Source organism: Quercus lobata, chromosome 8, assembly GCF_001633185.2.
Source record: "Quercus lobata isolate SW786 chromosome 8, ValleyOak3.0 Primary Assembly, whole genome shotgun sequence".
Classification (NCBI taxonomy): domain Eukaryota; kingdom Viridiplantae; phylum Streptophyta; class Magnoliopsida; order Fagales; family Fagaceae; genus Quercus; species Quercus lobata.
Window position 1 is genome coordinate 28,833,656 of NC_044911.1, and position 21,195 is coordinate 28,854,850.

At 34.8% G+C, this 21,195-nt stretch overlaps 1 protein-coding gene and 1 long non-coding RNA gene across 7 annotated transcripts; both read left to right on the forward strand.

The window, feature by feature from the left end:
• Positions 1 to 1,023: 1,023 nt before the first annotated feature.
• Positions 1,024 to 9,204, forward strand: LOC115955590 (heterogeneous nuclear ribonucleoprotein 1). Of its 2 annotated transcripts, XM_031073778.1 has the most exons (6): positions 1,024 to 1,331; positions 1,472 to 1,595; positions 2,024 to 2,249; positions 2,560 to 3,757; positions 7,872 to 7,953; positions 8,618 to 9,204. In XM_031073778.1, the coding sequence occupies exons 3-5, from the start codon at positions 2,028 to 2,030 to the stop codon at positions 7,874 to 7,876; spliced, it is 1,425 nt and encodes a 474-aa protein (XP_030929638.1). In that variant the 5' UTR covers positions 1,024 to 1,331; positions 1,472 to 1,595; positions 2,024 to 2,027; the 3' UTR covers positions 7,877 to 7,953; positions 8,618 to 9,204. The 2 variants fall into 2 exon arrangements, with proteins under 2 accessions (XP_030929638.1, XP_030929637.1); XM_031073777.1 differs by lacking the exon at positions 7,872 to 7,953 and having other exon boundaries at positions 1,026 to 1,331.
• A 6,459-nt stretch (positions 9,205 to 15,663) lies between these two features.
• LOC115957831 lies at positions 15,664 to 20,493 on the forward strand. 5 transcript variants are annotated; one of them, XR_004084407.1, is made up of 5 exons: positions 15,664 to 16,272; positions 16,799 to 16,912; positions 17,147 to 17,847; positions 18,129 to 18,176; positions 20,254 to 20,493. It is a non-coding gene; the product is annotated as an uncharacterized LOC115957831 (long non-coding RNA). The 5 variants fall into 5 exon arrangements; XR_004084408.1 differs by lacking the exon at positions 16,799 to 16,912 and having other exon boundaries at positions 15,732 to 16,272; positions 17,147 to 17,312; positions 17,427 to 17,847; XR_004084409.1 differs by lacking the exon at positions 16,799 to 16,912 and having other exon boundaries at positions 15,676 to 16,272; positions 17,150 to 17,847.
• Positions 20,494 to 21,195: the final 702 nt, after the last annotated feature.

Genomic DNA, 21,195 nt, shown 5'->3' on the forward strand with positions numbered 1-21,195 from the left:
CTAGAGTACATTTTTTTTTTTTTTGGCTGAAGACTAGAGCACAATTGGATCATTAGAGTTTAGGCCTTAAGAGTTAATGCTAAGGTTTTTTTATTCCAAAAAGAAAATTATGAGATAAGTGGTAAAAAAAAAAAAAAAAAAATTTACATGGCATTTGTTCTGGTATTTTCCCAATAGTTGGTTTTTAGTATAGAAGGAGGTAAAACTTCAAATATCTTGTTATGGAAATAGAGAATAATAGAGTTTTTTTGGGTGGTTTGACTTGATTTTTTATTATTTTTTATTTTAGTTTGAGTAAGAAACTGAGATATAATATTTTTTCACCGACCGAATGTGTTAAGCATGGTCAAGATATGTTAGGAAAGCCACACCCACATATAAAAACTCCATATTGTAAGTATGAAAACAAAAGTATTCTGAGCTTTCAGTGAAAGAAAATTGTAATAATTTTTTTTTTCTCAAATCATTGTCTCCCATTAACAGTAAAATTTTTGCAGAGAATTTGAGAAAGGTTTTGAGTTTTGACATCATTTTTGTCGACTGGTGAGAGAATCAACTCTGACTATTTTTGTTTCCCATAATGTGTTTACAAAAGGTAAAAGAATATTCATACCCATATATTTTCTATAAATAATTCACCGAGCAACATTTATATTTTACACTCATGGATCAATCAAAATCGTTGAGAACAATCTTAGCAATAAAATCAAATAAAAGTCAAGCTAATAAACGGTTTCAGATCAATTTGTCTGATTTTGATCAAATATCCATATGCTTGCAGAAAAAAAAAAAAAAAAACATATATAATACTTCTTCCAATAATTAGAAAAGGAATGAATGAAAAATGGAGGACCAGCAAACATTTCCAATATATATAAACCCAAATAATTATGTTTTGAAAATTTTAAAGCATAATTTTCTTCCAAATCCCTGTTTATTGTTACAAAACCATTTTCATAAATGAAATTGATATTTACAAAAATTAAGAAAAGAAAAACAAATCATTAAAAAAAAAGGAAAATCTTCAACTTCTATTCTCAGAGAGAGAGAGCCGGCTATATAATCCTCACAAAGAAGACATCTCACCCCTTCTCTTTCTCTCTCTAAAACCTCTCTCTCTAAAACATATGTTAGAAACATATTTGTTCCAATCTGTTTGTAACTGAATTTGCATTTGCTAATCCAATAAGAACCACAACAATTGAAAGAACAAAGAAAAAAGGTTGTGGGGAGGCATAATCTGCTTTCTGTTCTTATTCATTATTGTGCCTCCCCTCTCACTCAGATCTTAGTTTTCTGTAAGATTTGGCATCTGGGTTTTGCTTCAACCGGTGGGTTTTGTGGAAATTTCGATCCAAGTTTGGATCTTTTCTAAATTTTTTGTGGGCTTTTTTTTTTTTTTTGGATCTTGATGAGTTTACTGATTGAAATTGTATCTGGGTTTTTTGCCTTTTTTGTTTTTTGTTTCCAGGTTTGGTTAATTCTGGGTGCGTTAATTGATCGATGAACGATCCGATGTTTTTGAATTGAATCCAATAGTATTGATTATTTTGTTGGAGTGAGAGTTGGTGGCTTGTAATAAATATACAAATAAGGTATTGGTTTTATTGCCTGGAATCTGGATTGGTTATTCATCTGCATTTCAATTCATTTGCTTGGATTCTTATAGTCGATGTAAACCATAATTTATATTCCTGGCAATGCTTTGAATTATGGATTGTGATTGGAATTTTAATCTGACTTTCATTCAATCCACTAGCATGGAATTTTAATCTGCCTTTCATTTAATCCGCTAGCGTGGATTGTTCTAGATAATTTTGGTGGCTATGCTGTTTTTATTTATTTATTTATTTTTATTTTTTATTGTAGAATTGTGTTTAATGGATTGGATCCAATGTATTATATGTTTTTAGAGTTGAATTTAGTGTTTGTGAATAAGGATTTACGTTTGAATTCCTAATAGTGCCATTGGCATTTGTGAGTTTTTGAACTTATAACTGATGGAAGTATCTTTGGCATGTAGAAAAATGCAATCTGATAGTGGCAAGTTATTTATTGGTGGGATATCTTGGGACACAAATGAAGAGCGTCTCAAGGAGTATTTTAGTTCATATGGTGAGGTGGTAGAAGCTGTTATTATGAAGGATCGGACCACAGGTCGTGCTCGAGGTTTTGGCTTTGTTGTTTTTGCCGACCCGACTGTTGCGGATAGAGTCATAAAGGAGAAGCACAACATAGATGGAAGGATGGTAAGTTTTCTCCCTTAATTATACTTTTGAGATTTTCACATGGCATTGAGGTTTTCTATTTGAATTGCTCAAAATAGAAAGGAAAATCCATTTCCTTATCGAGTTATGGGTCCGGAATTGTAATTGCAGGAATTCGTTTTATTGTGGTAATTTCAAATTGGGCCAAGAGTAATCATGTCTTCTCTTCTCACATTGATTTCTTTTAATCGGTTTTGTTCATGTATGTCTTAATTGTCTTGTGATGAGATCTTAGAATTCATAGTTTTGCTATTTGATCGTGTTTTCATGATTGTGCCATCTCTATACTCAGGTTGAGGCAAAAAAGGCTGTTCCTAGGGATGACCAAAACATTTTGAGTAGAAGCAGTGGTAGCATCCATGGCTCTCCAGGTCCTGGCCGCACTAGAAAGATATTTGTTGGAGGTTTAGCATCCACAGTCACAGAGAGTGACTTCAAGAAGTATTTTGATCAGTTTGGCACAATCACTGATGTTGTGGTGATGTATGATCACAACACCCAGAGGCCTAGAGGCTTTGGATTTATCACTTATGATTCAGAGGAAGCAGTGGACAAGGTTTTGATCAAGAGTTTTCATGAACTAAATGGTAAAATGGTTGAGGTCAAGCGTGCAGTTCCCAAAGAGTTATCACCTGGTCCCAGTCGCAGCCCACTTGGTAACTACTATGGTCTGAATAGGGTCAATAACTTACTTAATGGCTACCCTCAAGGATATACTCCAACTACAGTTGGAGGATATGGACTTAGGATGGATGGTAGATTCAGTCCAGTTGGTGGTGGCCGAAGTGGTGGTTTTCCTCCATTTGGTTCTGGTTATGGAATGGGTGTGAATTTTGAGCCAGGGTTGAGCCCAGGTTTTGGGGGGAGTGCAAATTTTAGTAGTAATCTCAGCTATGGACGGGGATTGAACCCTTATTATGGTAATTCAAATAGGTTTACTAGTCCACTTGCATATGATGGTGGTAATGGAGGAAGCACTTCCTTTTTCAGCTCTATGACTCGGAATCTGTGGGGGAGTGGGGGGCTTAATTATGGCACAAGCTCTGCAAGTTCCAGTGCATACCTGGGATCAGGAAGTGGGAGCATTGGGGGAAGCACATTTGGTAATGCTGGAGTAAATTGGGGTTCTTTGGGAATCTCTGCTCAAGGTGGAAGTAACAATGCCCCTAACAATAGTGGAAATTTTGGTTATGGAGGTGGTGAGGACAGTTATGGCTTGGGAACGGGAGGGTATGGAAGAAACAGTGGTACCAATACGGCCCCAACATCATCTTATGCTGCATCAACAGGTGGTTTTGATGGGGACTTTGCAGACTTCTATAATAGTGGTTCTGTATACGGGGACACCACTTGGCGATCATCAAATGCTGAACGAGATGGGTCTGGTCCCTTTGGTTATGGACTTGGCAGTGCAGCTCCTGATGTTTCTGCTAAAACTTCTCCTAGTTATGTTGGTGGTTATAGTGTTAATAAGAGACAGTCAAATAGAGGTAAGAGCCAGTTAATTAATATCTTCACACAAACTCAATAATCCTTTTTTTAGTCACTCACTCAAATATTATCAAGTTTGGGAACTTTACTATCGCTCTGTTTGTTTCAGCATTAACGTTTTCTGGAAAATGATTCATTTTCCAAAGAGCATTTTCTAGAAAACTGTCTTATTTTCCAGTATTTGGTAACGACCTTGAAAATGCGCTTGAGAATGTTTTTTGGTGTTTGGTATGCAATTTTTTAAAAATATTTCTCGTATAATTTAAAACATGTATATTATGTAAACTAACTAATGTAATCATTATAAATAAAAAACCAAGAATGAATTTGGTTTTCATACTAATTAATCTAAAATTTTGACAATAGATACAATCAAAATTAATTAGTTGTCAAATTTTCATGATCTTTACCACTCATCTTGCTCATATATATAGACAATAACGTACGTACACACACACACACACATATCAACCATTTGTCTACTATGATCAACCACAAGTCTTCAATATTACTCTAAATTATGTATTTACATAATGTATTGCATAATATATCATCACTACATAATATTTGCCAACAAAAAATGTATTTGCCAACAAATGCAATTCTCCTAAACAATTATCATTCATTATATAACAATATTATTAGTCCACGGTAAAGATTGTCCCATGTAAAAGCAATTTAGAGCAATATAGGTACTATGTTTAAAATTTTCATCTTTTACTTCTTTCATTCTTTCTTCTTCTTCTTCTTCTATTATTTTTTTTTAAATTTTATTTTTTTGCACTTTATGTACGAAAAAGAAGTAACTTCTTCTTAGAATCCATCAAACCTAAAATTTCTTAGAAAAAAAAGAAAATCGAGCTTGAAATTCAAAGCAAAGAATTGGGATTTTGGTAGAGAGGAATGAAATAATAACCGCTGCAAATTTGTTCTTTTTTGCAAGTCGGAGCTATTAATCGATCAGTAAAGTAGAGAAAAATCTAATCAAAGAATTGTGTTACAGAGGGGAAGAGAAACATGGAGAAAAGAGAGAAGAGAGACAGTTAAAGAGAGAGATCTATGGGAAGAGGAGAGACTAGAGTTAGTGACGGTGAGGGTGTGAGGAGAGAAAAAGCAAAGTGAAGAGAGAAAAAGTGAGAAAACTTACCATGAGAGAGAGAAGGCACCAAAAAATTATGTTTCCCACGGCTATAGACGAAGATAATATTTATAGGAGATGCAACACATGAGAGAGAGATTGTTTTCCAAAAAAAAAATTTGGAAAACAGCTTATAGAAAATAAGCCTTATTTTTATTAGAGTTTTCCATTGACCAAAGATAGTTTTCCATTGATCAGGTTTTTTTTTGTGCTACCAAACACTGGAAAATGTGAAAAATTATCTTTACAGAAGGTTTTCCAGCGAAACAAACAGAGCGTATATTGAACAATAAAACTAAATATATTTTTGACATATGGTAGAAAGAAATAAATATCTTGTGGGAGCTGTTATAGAATCTGGCTCATTTTTAATCTTTTTGCATGATGATCTAAATCCTTGCCTTTCACTTGATGAATTTGGTTGTCTTTGTGCAACATTCAAAAGCTTCACCTCATTTATAAATGGAGCAATTTTTTCCTCTACCACCAGTACTTTTAGCTGACTACTTTGTTTTGGACCATAAGTTAAGTAGCTTTTTATAGAATACTAGAGATAAATTAAGGTGTGGTGTATTGGTGTACTGGGAACTACTTGAGTACTTTATTTACAGAATAATGTGTATACCAAAATCCATTTAGCCCATAGTTTTGGTGCAATGTCCAGCCGAATAAAATGGTTCAGGTTCAAGCACGTTGTTCAATGGATTTAACAAGCATGCTGTTGTATGTAACTTGATGCTTTGTATTTCCTACATTTTGTATGCACTTGTTCTTCTCAAAATTTTGATTAGTCAAGCTGTGAGCTACATAGAAGAATTTAAACCCAAAATAAAAATAAAAAGAAAAAAAAGGCACATTAGTCTATTCTCTGTTTTTTTTTATAATTATGTTATGTTTAATTGATTATTATGCTTTGAGTATTTTAACAGGTCATGGACTAACATGTGACACTAAATGAAGTTGGATGGTTAACATCTAGTCATTGTTATATGTAAGATGAAGGACTACGATTCTAGGGTTACTAAAGGTTATCATAAATAGTCTCTTTTGAATATTTGCTTACTTTGAGCCTAGTTGTCGATGTTTTAGTGTTCCAACTTGAATCCTATTTTCTTCTCCTAGCTGTAATCTTGTTTTATTGCTGGAAATTTCTTGTTAGACCCTTCTTCTAATCTAAACCTAAATTCTCCTCATCAAATCGTTTTCTTTAAACCTCAATTATTGAGGTTTAGAAATATAAAACTAAGGCTCTGTTCGCAGAAAATTGTTTTTTGAAACTTGTTTTTGAGAACGAGAACAAAAACAGCTTATCCAAAAAAAAAAAAAAAGAGAATGAAAGTAAGAACAGTTTAACAGAAAATTGTTTGGGTTAATTGTTAAAGAAACGGTTTTTCGGGAGCAAAAAAAAGCTCTTTGGATTAATACCCATTAATGAAATTTCCATTTAAAGTTTTTCCAACCATTATTTTATAAGTAGCTCTATTCTTGCATTGCCCCAAATAGGTTATTTTAGGCCAATAATATCCAAAGCTATTATCTGGAAGGCATTTTATTAGAAATCAATAACTACTTACCGAATAATGGATAAATGGACATTATCAGTAACATGATAAATTGAAGGTTTCCATAGATAAAATACATAAATATTAGCGTGTTCCAAGGTTCATATTAATGTCATGGGATACAAAATGATGTTAAGATTGATAGTGATGCCTGTCTTTTTTCAGATGACCTCCACACTTTGTACCAAATTAGTTAAGCAGAATATTATAAAATATATAGAAGTCCTTAGAATTTCAAGATATATCTTCAAACTTGGAGCTAAAGGTCGAAGATAACAATTAGTGTACTAGTGATGATTGGGGGTAATTGTTACATAATTATGTTATCATAAACAGTTATTGAACAGCTGGAAATACCAAATATGTTCTTCAGGTTGTTCTACGGTATTGGAACATGTTCATCCACTCAACCATTTGTGTCCTTGCACTTCTGCTGCACATGTATGCTTCGCCCAGTTGCTCACAAAAGGCTTATATTCCAACTAATTGGATTGTTGCAACTATTTCCCTCTTCAATTACAATGCAAAGCATTGCTTGTCACACAGATACATGCTGATATTGATATAGATAGGCAACAATATATATTCTTTATTTATCCTGTTCTCTAATTTCTAGGTCATATCATCTTCATTCTCCCCTTATGGATTATTGGTTGTTTGTTACAAAATCCTTATATTAAAAAGAAGAAAGTTTTTTTTTTTTTACTGAAGCTGTGGCATCTTTAGTGGTGGTTTGTATATGTCAACCTAGAAGTGCATTGTGTTGGACCTTGATTATTAGGATTGTCTGATCTGTTGATATATTAGATTATTATGCATTGCACCAATAAGAAAGAGCAAGTTTATCCAAGTTGAGGGTACGAGAAAAGGTAGAGGAAGACCAAAAATCACATTAGTAGAAGTAATAGAAAATGACATGTCAATTAAGGGAGTAATAGAGAGTAGACTAGGGGAAAATATGGCTGACCTTAACTAATTTGTCGAGGATCCATAACCCACCCCAAAATTTGGCACTAAGGCTTTATTTGTTGTTGTTGTTGTTTGGTAAAACTTGAACCTAGAACCTATCCCTAACCCCATCTCCCCTATGGGAATTTATAGGCTGTGGACACCCCTTAAAGAGTGCTTTTTTGCTCTTTTTATGGGGTGGAGCTCCCAACGAATAAGCTTGAGTTTGTTGTCTTGAAAATTGTCTCAGTTGCTTCTGGGATTGGCCATTAGCTCTTTTCCTTTCTTGGTTGTTCTTAGATATTTTTGGATGAGTTGTTTTTGAAGTGGTGCTCTATGTTTTCACTTTTTATTTTATGGTAAGATTCCTCCTGTACACTGTGAACTTGGGTTGTGCTCCCTATTCTTTTTTAAAATTATTTCCTTGCTTCTGTGCTGGTTATCACTTATTCTGCAATTCCTTAGGTTGATGTCTCGAGTTGACAGCCCATGCATGAAAATCCTTGACCCTGTCTTTGCACCGACCCTGCAACATATGCTTTTGAAGGTTAATAAGCACCATATTTATGATCTCTCTTTTTTTTTTTTTTTTTCATAACTTTATAATAGTTGCTTAAGTAAATAGCCTGTTTTGTTTTGGCAGTGTAGACTTGAATGTGAACTTTTAATCTTTCACACACCAATAGTCACTCCTTTGGTGCATTGAATTAAATGTATAGCTAAATTTGGTGTTCTGAGGTTCCCTCTCTGAATTAAAAATTTGTCCCTTTCAAAATTGGTTGGTCTAGGCTCTTCTCTGCTATATATCCATTAGTTTTGCCATGACTTACCTTTTCCAAACATAAAAGCTAAGTTGGAAAGAAAAGAGTTTGGACTGACGATGCGTGCCTCTCCTATGTACTTACAGAGGCATTCTCATCACTGTTTTTTGTCAGCAAACTTATGTATTAAAAGTTAGATCATAATAACTGGGGTAGTCTTTCTATATTCCTCCTGTGTACTTAAGTGTTTTTGTTTTCCTATTTTCTTAATGAAATTCTTTACGCACACTCACCCACATATATATAATTACATATATTGTGGTGAGCCTTACAATCTCACTATATGTGTATTCAAGTTCTCCTTTTCACTAATGATATTCTTTTCATGAAACATGTTGCTTGTCTTGATTAATTTTGAAACTTACAAGTTCCTTTTCCCACTTGCTTCAGGAATTGCTGCGTAGGAGGATCATTTGGATTTCACAACATTGTAGGTGAAGCAGGTGAATTGTGAATTTCACACACCTTCCTCGTTAATATATTTCAGTTAAAACTTAAGGAAGTTCGGTTATCTAGATCTAACTGGAGTGCCTCTGTCGAAGAATCAAATTTAGAGATAGAAGTTACAGGAATTTTGTGTTAAGACTTGGGTTTTGAGTTACCATTTTAGGTTTTTTGTTCTTGGTACTTGAGTGAGATGTAAAATCAGATTGCGGGATATAGTCAGAAGTGTATCATGCATCTCTGGTGAGGCGGCAATACATAAAAAGATAGACATGATATTTTTTTTGTTTTCGTAGATTTTGATATGGTATCTCTGGCAAAGTTGTGGGTTCTGGTCAGGGATGCTTTGATTTCTCTTTGTTTCCATCATTTTGGTTTGTTTTTGGGCAGATTGTACCGAGGCTTTTGTTGTTTTCCTAGTGTGAAACATTTAAGGGATACCTATCTTGGAATCCCATGAATAAGTTACTACAGATGCCGATTCTTTTTCCATGAGAATATTTTATGCAACAAGTTCGAACTCTTCTTTGGTCTTTTTGTGATGGAATATAATTTTTAGTGTTTTTATTTTTTATGGAAGAGACCAGATAAACACATACAATCCTTTGATGAATCTTTATGTTGTGTTAATGACTGGTAACGTTAGTGTTCAGGTTTCTTTCGACAAGTTAGATAAGGACACTGATCAAACTTGGTGGAATATTGCACTTTCAACCATGTTCTTGCCATCATCACATTGCACTATTAAATGGAAAATTGCTTTTCATATTTCCCATCAAATGTAAAGTCCATCATCCATTTTATCAGTTTACTCCTATGCCAGCATACTCTGCATCCTGTTGAGCTGAATGGCATAGTTTGCCTGTATTTGGAAGAAATTATTTTCAAAATTGTATATTTGTCAATATCTATTTCAACTGTGTCGGTGGCTCGGATTAGGATTATTTCTGTTGTATGTCTATGGATGGTTCATGACTCTAAGCACATCAATATATTTGGCCTAACCACAGTATATAAGCATCTTATATTGTTTTCCCCAAAGAAACTCTCTCTCAGGCTCCCTGACTTCAAATGAATAAAAGATGTATTAAAAAATTATCTTGAACTCGACAATGAAGGTTTTTTAGGGAGACAGGGTAGGCTGTCCATATTTGCCTTATTCAACAAAAGCCAACGTCACTTAGAGTCGCTCTTTCCTGTAGTAATAAGTTGAACTCACAAGTTACAACCCTTAGTTGTAGAATTTGAGGCCACTTTGTGTATTGTATGTGGTAGGTATCCTCTTTATCTGTCTTGCTTGAAGATTAAGAGGGAAAGTAAGGTAAAGTTGTTTGATCATATAGAGCTGGTATAAACTAAGTCATAAAAGTCAGGGTGAATGAGACGGCCACATTATTTATTTATTTTTTTGAATAAGATGGCAGATTTTGCATCGTAGAAACACACACACAGAGTCTCCATAACAGGGATGTCTGAGAGAGACCAGGCATAGTGTGCCTTGAAGTAGCATGATTCAAGGAAGTAACCTCACTAACTGAATTTACTTAAGAAAACCACAATGTAATGATAGAGACACATTAAAGAGAGACCAGTTTGCCTAGTGCTCTCATTTGCCTACCCCTTTGCTTTATGTGATTCTTTGATATTTCTGATGATATGAAAGACATTTAAAGTGGGAAGAAACTGGAATATATTATAACTAATGGCCCAAAAGTTCAAAAGTGAAGAAAAAAAGGATTGGAACATTGCCTTTTTCTTGACTTTGTTTTCTTCATACCTGTGCTGTGACTCTCTCTCTCTCTCTCTCTCTCTATGAAATGGTGGGGATCAATCAAAGTCCTACTTTTACAGGCTGTAAATTCTGAAGATCTCAAATTCTCAACCCCACACAAGCAAACACATGATACATAATGAGAAATCAATGGAGCGGTGAGCGGAATTTTTTCCATTTTGACTGGCCTGCCAATGCACTAACTAATAGATGTCCCACTCCAAAGAAAAATATATGAAAGTAGAGAGTGTGTTGATTGTGATATCAGAATTGTCAAATTGCTAAGTACCTTGTACATCATCAACCAAAATATGAACAAGAATAAACTATAACAATGAATGTTGTCCGTTGACTAGATGACCCACAAGTGGCTTTTGATTGCAATTTTCTAGTATGAAAGAAATTTTTATACTAGTGAGGCACAGGGTTAAGTTTCCAAGACAAAAATATAGGAGTAAATTCAGAAGGAACATTCGTCATATCTGCTAGAAAAAAAGAAGTTTTGGACAATAATGCCTTGAGCTTAATGAGCATGAACACCTTGACAAGAAAGCAACCAGCAACAAACACCCTGCACAACCTGGATTTATCAGTTCCAAACCACAATTACAAGTTAACGTTAACCTACATATTAATAAGCATGTTCTCTTTCAAAAAGAGGTTTCATACAAGCTTATGCAATTCTATAGTCCATAGGCCCATACAACGTTGAATACCCATCAGTCTCAAAAGCTTTAATCTTTTATGGTCCCAACAATGTGTATCAAGATAACGTACTCTGGGATTTGACATTATAAGAAATAGGGACGGAGTCAAAAGTTTAAGTTAGAGGGGTGAAGTTTAAATTAATAAAAAGGCACATAACAACACTAGGCACGTAGCATAACACTACAATTAACAAACTTTATTAAATATTAACAACTAACCATTAAAATTTCAAATCATGTCAACTAAAAAAAAAAAAAACAAAAAGACAAGCACCACCATTAATTATTTGTTGCTCCTTTATTCATTGATATTGTTGCTCCTTTATTCATACGGGCATATGTTATAAAAATACAAAATCACCCATTCAGCATATGGGTAGTTCATAAAAAAATATATAAAAATAAAAAACACCCAATGGGTCCAAACTCCAAACAGTAAAAGAGTCAAAGTATTGACAGTGACTCTTCATTTAGCAACAAAACAGGAAAAAAATTAAGAGAGTTCTCCACCTTCCATTGAAAAAGAGAGAAGAACGTAAAACAGAGCACAAGCTACAGAACAGAGCACAACCTTCAGCTCTAGCTGTTATGAATGAAAGGTTCAGTTTGTTTTCAAAAAAGAAAAAGAAAAAGAGAGAAGAGAGTTAGAGAGAGAGTGAGAGAAAAGAGGTTCTGCCTTTGCTCAACTAAGATGAGAGAGGGAAATACCGTGCTGGTGCTTTCTTGGTCTCTCTCAGAAGTAGATCTGCTATCGACGTGCCGTGCCATGCTGCTGTATTTTTGGTCTCAGTCTTCATTCCCTTTGCCCCCCTAAGTCAAAAAAAATGATGATATGGAATTGGATGACGAGGTCGAATCCTTTCAGCAAGGGCTTACAACAGTGAAGTTCTCCAAAGAGTTCAAGCAACACATTCGGACTCCTTGGTCGAAAGCCCTTATTGTCAAAGTTTATGGCAGAACAATTGGCTTTAACTTTTTGCATTCAAGAATCCATTCGTTCTGGAAACTAGCTGGACGTCTAGACTGTGTAAACCTAGGTCATGATTTCTTCCTCATTCAATTCTCTCTAAAAGAAGACTTCGAAGCTATTTTGAAGAAGGGCCCATGGTTCGTTGGGGAGCACTTTCTCTCCATTAGGAGCCTAACTTTAAACCGTCCACTGCAAATGTTCCGTCAATAGCGGTCTAGGTTAGACTTTATGAGCTTCCCATTGAATACTATAATGCTAAAGCCTTGCAACATATAGATAAGACCATTGGTAATGTTCTGAGAGTGGATACTCACACGGCAACTGAGGCTGGAGGCAGGTTTGCACATTTGTATGTTTAGATAGACATCGATAAGCCACTTATTACTGCTGTTATGATTGGGAGGTTTAAGCAGCCAATGAGCTATAAGGGAATCCACAAGCTTTGTTTTTCTTGCAGATGAGTTGGCCATCGGCAAGAAAACTGTCCGTACTCCATCCGGGTTGAGAAGATGGAGTGGAATGAAGATGCAAAGTTGGAAGGAGAGAGGGTAGTTCATGCATGCGATAACCATGAACCTGGCAATCCTAAGCAGGGAAAGGGGACCATAGTGGGAGTGCCTGAGTGCACCTATGGTCCATGGATAGTGGTTGTACGAAAAAAGAATGGGACAAAAATCCGAGTGGGCTTGAACTTGGCAAGACACAAGGCCACCATTTGAAGGTACGTGATGTATCAGTGAATGAGATAAGATTAGGTGTTGACGTTAACAAGACGACTTTTAGTAGTGGATCCCCAAGAGAAGGGAAAAGGAAAATGTCTCCCATCAAAGCACCAACGGGCCTTCAGCTATTAGAAGCCCTACAAAATATTGGCCTAGGCCTAAAAGCTAAAGCCCTAACAGGATCAGGTAACAACCATGGTTCTTTGAAGCCCAATGCTAGCCCATCTATCAAGGGCAAAAAAGTAATTTCTTGTAGTAGGACAAACTAGCTTTCCTTTAAAGGACCAGTGTGGGCACAACGCTTTCCTCTCGGAGGGGGGTACGCCTCGGCCGAGTGGACCGGGGTGGAGGAAGGATGCTTGGAGTCACCACCTAGTTTAGGCCTAGGAACCATATATATAACGCCGTTACGTGGAAGGACTGGTCTTACTACTAGAGTATGGGTTTAGAGTTTTGGTATGGGGATGGGAAGATGTTAGACACCTAACCTTACCCGACTCGTGGGTTAGCTTCTACCCATTGTGTCTTACATTTTAATCTCATTAAAGGCATAGCCAATATTGCATTCTATACTTACGCACACACTAACAGTCATCTAACAATTAACATTGCATCAATCATCTTAAAACCCTAACATACATCTATCATGCATACCATATTATCTCGTCTAAGATAGCAAATAAACAATATATCACAAGGGCAGAAACATGGTCATATCAATAATCAAACAAAACATGTTGTCATATTTGAAGCATGGCACATAAACATGCATATTCATTTCTAACAAAGCAAAGTAAGATCATATATCAAACCAAATGTGTGTTTATGTGAATACATGACTTAACTCCTTACCTCACTGCATCACAGCATCTATGCATCAATGCATGATTATATCATATGCATGCTCATGGAAAAACAAAGAAAGCATTGAAGTTAAACCCTAATCTAACATGTTAAGGATAATAAAGCAAACAAATAAAGAAACAGAGACATATACATGTGGAAATAAGCTAGAACAGAGACATATTAAACAAAAGAAATAAGGAAACAGAAGCAGAAAATGTTAAATTAGGGTTTCTGGGCTCAAGTATGCATGCGTATACATAGGGCCTGCGTATGCAGCCTAGTTATATGTGTACACATACTTCAAGTATGCGTACGCATGCAGAACACATGTGTATGCATATACGCCCAAACTCTTCTCCCTTAAAAGTTACCATGGCTTTTGAGTGAAGTTGTGGTGTACTTTTATGTTAGAACCCATTTCCCTCTCCCTTGTGTGTGTGTGTGTTTGTTTCTTAAAAAAAAAAAAGAATGGGTAATTGTCCCACATTGCTTAAGAGAGTGTGTTGTGTGTAGAATAATTTGCACCACCCTCCTTTTAAAGTTACCATGGCTTTTAAGTAGAGTTGTGGTATGCCTTTTTGTTAGAACCCCTTTCCCTCTCTCTTGTATGTATGTGTGTGTTTGTTTCTCAAAAAAAAAAAAAAAAAAAAAATGCAACATAGAAAAACAAAGCAGAACTTAAAAATTATAAATCTAACAACCTAGCACGCTTTAAAACAGAAAACTACTAAACCCTAGGCCTCCTAAACATAAATAAAACAAGAAAACAAATAAAAAGTAGAATTAAAACAAAGAAAGGAAAAAGAAAAGGTTAGAACTTAATACCTCAAACACAAAACTTTTCAAACTTGATTTTGAGCATTCTCCTTAGTCAATCTATTTACAACCAAACAAATTGATTAGTAAACTTCAAAACTCAAAGATCAAGGCCAAAAAAGGTCTCAATCATAGAAATATTGACTTGAGGATGTTTTGTGAAAAACTCCCTCTTTGATCTACTATTTTTAGTGAATCGTAGGTTTTCTCTTAGGATTTTTTGTGTGTTTCTTGAAAAGGTACCATGTATAGCTTTTTATATTGAGAAAATGAGGGTTTGGAATGGCTCCCAAATGATGTGGTATTCATTCCAAACTTTAGCTTTAATGCAGAAAACTTGTCTTTCATAGTTTCTAGAACCCTAACATGCATATGCATGCCCGTGTATGCGTATGCATGCATGCATGCACAGGTCTAGAGCATGGGTATGCATACGCGTGTCTGCGTACGCATGCCCTAGGGTTTCCATGGCCTTTATTTTCCAAAAATAGTTTTATTCAGCTCATAAAAGAGTTATATCTTCCATAAAAAAACCTTCCTTAAGTCAATTTCAATCTAATCGGGCCCTAAACCAACCTTGAGCTTTAGAATTTTACCATCATTGGTGATTGAGGGCCCAAGTTGTAAGAATACAAAATGCGATGTTTACAACCAGCTACTGCTGCCTCACTACAACAAAATGTATTTTTAGTGACGAAAATTAGTGAGGAAATATTTTTCGTCACTAAAAATACAGCTTTAGTGACGAAATATGAATTTCGTCACTAATAATGAAAAAAATTATAACATTTAGTGACGAAAAATAAATTTCGTCACTATTGTGTTCTGAAAAATGGGCGCCAATAGAAGGAAATTTTGGCGCAAATTTAATTAATCTATAGTGACGAAATATTTCGTCACTAAAAGTTGAAATTTTTAGTGACGAAATATTTCGTCACTGTAGGTATTACTATGGATAGTATTAGTGACGAAAATCCTATCGTCACTATAAGGAAGAATTAGTGACGAAAAATATTCGTCACTAAAAATAATAATAGTTGTGCACTTATATGTTTTTAGTGACGAAATCATAATTCGTCACTAAAAGTATAATTTAGTGACAAAATATGAATTTCGTCTCTAAATATCTTAACAAAGCCCGGTCTTTAGTGACGAAACTGGAATTCGTCACTAAAGACTTCAAGCCTAATTTCAATACCCAGCACATGCACCAAAAGCTTTTAGAGTTTTTTTTTTTTTCAACAGAGCACTATATCTAAATAGTTGAAACTCTCTTCAAAGCCATATTTCAGTCAAAAAAAAAAAAAAAAACAAAGAGCCAAACAACCTCACCGTCGCGATTAAGCTCAACGGCACCGTTGAGCTCCCACCGTCGCGATTAAGCTCAAACCGTCGCCGATGAAGCTCAAACCGTCGCCGATGAAGCTCCGTTAAGAGCCAACCGTCGCCGATTATGCTCAACGGCGACCATTCGCCTTCCTTCGAACCGGCGACCATTCGACTTCCCGGCGACCCTTGGCATTCCTTTGAACCGGCGACCCTTCACCTTCCTTCGAATCGGTGACCATTTGACTTCTCGGTGACCCTTCGCATTCCTTTGAACCGGCGACCCTTCGCATTCCCGGTGACCGTTCGCCTTCCCGGCTTTGATTTTTTGGCGTCCTAATGCGCATGGTGGCGTTCACTCTCGCCTCAATACGTCGACGCTTCAGCCTCTCTCGAATCGGAACTAGAAGTTTGCCCATCACATTCGAGCTTCGCCTTTGGAGGTATTCAAAGTTTTTTTGGTGCAAATTTTGAGCTATTGTGAATGAATTTCAGGAAAAGATGGTGAATTTTTATGATTTATTTATTGAATTTTAGAATGTGTGAGTTTCTTATGTTAAATTTTACCTTTTTTGGGTTTTAGATATAGAATTAGTAATTTGAGAAGATATGCATAGTGTTAGTTTTGAAAGTTTTGATGAATTCAGTTAAAATTGAATGATTCTTTAAATTTAATGGGGATTCTAATAGTTGATGGGAACATTGTAACTGCGCTATTGTTTAAGACTTAAGGGGAGGAACTTGTAATCAACTTTAATTGTACATGGCTTTCTTATCTATTCAAGAAGCTCACAATGTGGGATTTGTTTTAGACAAGTAAAACTATGAATATTAATTTGCTTCCACTTTACATGCAGAACTTTCTGTTTTGATTAAAATGTCTTTTTTTTTTTTTTTTTTTCAAATTTTGAAAAATTGTCTTCCATTTTCTTCCCTTTCGTATGTGGGATTGCACAATTTGGCACAAAGTTTTGATCTTCAATTTAGGAAGTTCGTCTTTGCATAACTGATTTGGAGATAGATTTAACTTCCAACAATTTTGGTGGGCTCAGTGTATCTTCGCCGTTTCCTACTTCTTAGCTCGTAAGTGCTTAGTTTTGGCCTTTTCTATTATGCCCATGAGCTGTTTGATTATATTTCACTGACTAAATCATGTAATTATACTATAATTTTTGGAATGGTTTTTGTTTGGGCTTGCTTTGATTTGTATCTAATATTGGAAGCTTTTAATAGGAACTTTGAATCATTGTGGGAAAATGGTTTGTTGCGTTTAAATCACTTTCTTGTATCAACTGCTGGTTGTTTATCTGTATGCAGTAGATGGAAAATGGTTACTAAGGAAAGAAATTTAGAAACTTCCACCATTATGTGACATAGAGAGAAGATGGAAAAGTCTGCCAGCAATAGATTATCAAAATTTTGAATAGGCGAAATCAGCTAGCAGCTAATACTTTTTAAGGGCAGTGTTCTTTATTGGAATTTAGTGAGCTTTTTACCCTTTAATCTTTTATGATAATAATTTTTTTCCTAGCTTCTTGCACCTCCTTGATTTTTGTTAAAGTATGCTTCACACCATAATTTCTTGTTATTGTCAAAGCATCTTGAAGGTGAAGGACATTAATAAAGTAGCCCTTTACATGGGTGGCGGTTATTGAAAAGATTCTTAATATGGACAATTTGAGGAAGAGAAGTATTTGTATTGCAGAATGGTGTTCTAGATGCAAAAACAGTGGGGAAATCTATGGATCACTTTCTTCTCCTTTGTGCTTATGTATAAAGTTTATGGTCCTTGGTGTTTTGTTTGTTCGGCATCACGTGGTGGTGCCTAAGCGAGTGGTGGACTTGCTGGCATGTTGGAAGGGGTTTTTGGTGGTCATAATTCTGCAGAAGTGCAGATATATGGGGTGCTATCCCACTATGTATTATGTTGACTATTGTGCAGGGAACTAAGGCCATATGCTATATCTAGTAGACGTGCTGTACCTGCTCATATTGAGCTTCCTGACTGGGCAGCTGATGTGAGTTTTTTAACTCATTTCTTTTTAAATGTTGAGTATCATTTTTTACACTCATATGTGTGTCTTTTTCTTCTCACTAGAGGATTTTTTGTCCACAAATATGGATTCACTCAATATTTTAGATGGACTTTGTCCTTGCTGATTTGATTGTAGTTCGGCAATTGCTGAAGCTGGATTTTGTCTTTTCTAGCTAGAGTGCTGTGGGCACTGTCCACACCCACGCTCTTTATATTGAGTCAAATGTGGTTTTCATGCAGCTTTTCTTGCCGTTTAACTTGTAGGGTATCCCAAAAACTGAGCCCAATAGTGATCTGCAGCATGTTGTTGAGGTACACTTGTACTTAACACTTTTTAGTGGAATTTAATGTGTAATAAAATTGGAGTGGTTCATGATGCAACTATTGCAGCTGCTATGAGCTTTTTCATTCTTTAGAATATGTTAGTACTTTTATTTTTTCCATTTTTTAACCCTTGAATCAAAATTTCCTTTTAAGCATGCAATATATGATCGATTAGATTATTTTAGCAATGATATGTCTCTCGAGGGGTACTTTCAGATATGATCTTTTAAGGGTTGCCATTATTTTTGTTTAATTTACCTTTGTTTGTGTTGTATTTTAAATTTGTTTTTTGATGAGTGAAACTGAGTGGGGATTGATTTGTAAAGTCCTCCATCCTATATGACAAGGGTGTGGTGTTTCTATCTTTATCTTTTTGTTTAATTAGAGATTTTTTTTGGTGGGGAGGGGGGGCGTTGGGGGATAAATAAGAAATGCTTTATTAGAAAAATAAAAATGAAAAGAAATTATGTAGCGTTCACTGCTTGAATTTACGAGGAGTCATGGATTCTAGGCCAGCAAGCCAACTATTCCACAGGCCACTGGGCCAGAAGTCCAATTCTCCCAACTATTTCAAGCTCACTGCTTGAATTTTTAATTTATAAAACCAAGCCTATTGCCCAAAATTGACAATTTGTATTATGAATTTTTAATTTATCCTCACTGTTTGCTTATTGGATCAGTAAAGCCCAAATTGCTTTTTTCTTTTTCTTTTTTTTAAGTAGAGCCCAAATTACTCAATGATACAAATTGATGGACACTTATTGCACTCATTAGTCCGGACCGTACCTAGTCAGTAATATTTCTAACCAAGCTAAAAAAAAAAAGAAAAAGAAAAAAAAAAAGAAGGTCAAGGTCAAGGTGTTTGATACAATGAAATGAATTCCATGCTTTCTGGTAGCTGGCATATTTAAAGCTCCCAATCTAAAATAAATAATACATACAAATTGTAGTCATTCTACCTTGAGAAGGGATGGGTTCACGCATATTGATGATTGCCAACAGAATATTATTATTATTATTATTATTATTATTATTATTATTATTTGCTAAACCAGTACAATTACCATGCAAAATTTCTATTCTATTGTTGGAGAGAAACTTTTGAGTTATATATAGAGGTATGCATCAAACTCTTTGAGCCAGAGATCATTCGTGAAATTTTTGCTTTTTTTATTTTATTTTATTTTTTTAATTTGGAACCTATGCCTTTGTAATTTATGAAAGGATCATTTGCAAGACTGAAGTACTTATAAATTTAACTTTCCTTTTGCAAGGTAAATACACATTGTTTGCAATAACTTTGGATTTTTTTTCTGAAAGTTGTAAGCTTAACTTGAGCAAAGTAATAAAATTTTAGTTAAAAACTTATAAAACTCTATACTTGTAATATTAGAAATTGGATTTGTGGTGGTATGTTGTGTTGAAGCAAGTGGGTGGCTTACATGGTGTTATAAGGTGATTTAAATACATATTCGGAGTGTTTTTCAATTCTTGCAAATGTGAATGAGTATTGTTGATTAGATGTGATGAATAATATTTTATTTGGTTTAAATACTTGTAAGCATTATAGTTGTGATGTTGAAAATTGGTTTTGTGGTGGGTTGTTGCATTGAAGCAAGCGAGTGGCTTGCATGGTGTTATAAGGTGACTTAAATTCATATTGGTAGTGTTTTTAGTTTCTTGCAAATGTGAATGGACCTTGTTGATTAGATGTGATGAATAGTACTTTAATTGATTTCAATACTTGTAAAAACTCTATACTTGATGTTTGTGATTGGTTTTGTGGTGGATTTATAAGGTGATTTAAATTCATATTGGGAGTGTATATTTGTGTGTGCAATGTATATTTGTTTAAGTATTAATATAGACTTGTGCATTCATGAATGGGATAGAACTTTATCTAAGTAACTTATAGACTTAGATGTTAAAATACATTATGCATGAATTGTCTTTATTTTATTAAAGTAGCATTCGCCTTGCAATTGTAGTCAAACATGGATAAAGCTATAACATATGTAGTATTAATATTGTGATTGTTTGTTTCTTTCTCTCTTTCAAATGATAGGAAAATATTCTCAAAGTGCAAGAAGATCATTGTCAAGATCCTAATGCAATTCCCCTTATACAAGAGGAGATCTTAAACTTGGTTTTAAGAAAAAGTCCGGTATTGTAAAAGGACTTGGCCTGAGACCTTCCTCTTCTCTAGTAACCACCGCCTCATCTAATTCCTCGGTGGATTATATCTAACGGCTAGAAAATGAGATAATTGAGCTCAAAGAGGCAAGAGTTAGGGATCAAGAGGAGCGAGCTAGGGACCAAGAGGCACGAGCTAAGTAAGAAGAGGTCCAAAAGAATTTTCTTAACTTTTTGAGGAGTAAGGGTTATGATGAAGCTCTTACCAATAGGGGTGGTTCAACTTCAAGTTAAAACACTTATTGTATGTGTTGCAAACAATTATTGTATAGAAGAAGTTTGAATTGCATACTTGTTTTATTTTTTACTTGTAGAATGTATGGATCTTTTTTTATAAATGTGTTGTTGAAATAAATGTGTTATTCAAATGTAAGGTTTTAATAATGTAATGACAGGTTACAGGTTAATATCAAAGCCATGAAAAAAAAAAATAGAAAATAAGTTTTAGTGACGAATTTTTTCGTCACAAATATAACAACAAAAAATTGTTTTAGTGACGAAATATTTCGTCGCTAAATGTAGCAAAATTTTGTAAGAAATGATTTTAGTGATGAAAATTTTTGTCATTATATGTGCCTAAATTTTCTTAAAAATAGTTTTAGTGACGAACTTTTTCGTCACTATATGTACCCAAACATAGTTTTAGTGACGAAATTATTCGTCACTAAATATGATTTAATAAATTAAAGTGTTTTTAGTGACGAAATATTTTCGTCACTAAATAGTTCTTTTAGTGAGGAAAACATTTAGTGATGAAAACGTTTCGTCTCTAAAAGTTTTTTTTTTAAAAAATCAAATCGGACTTTTAGTGACG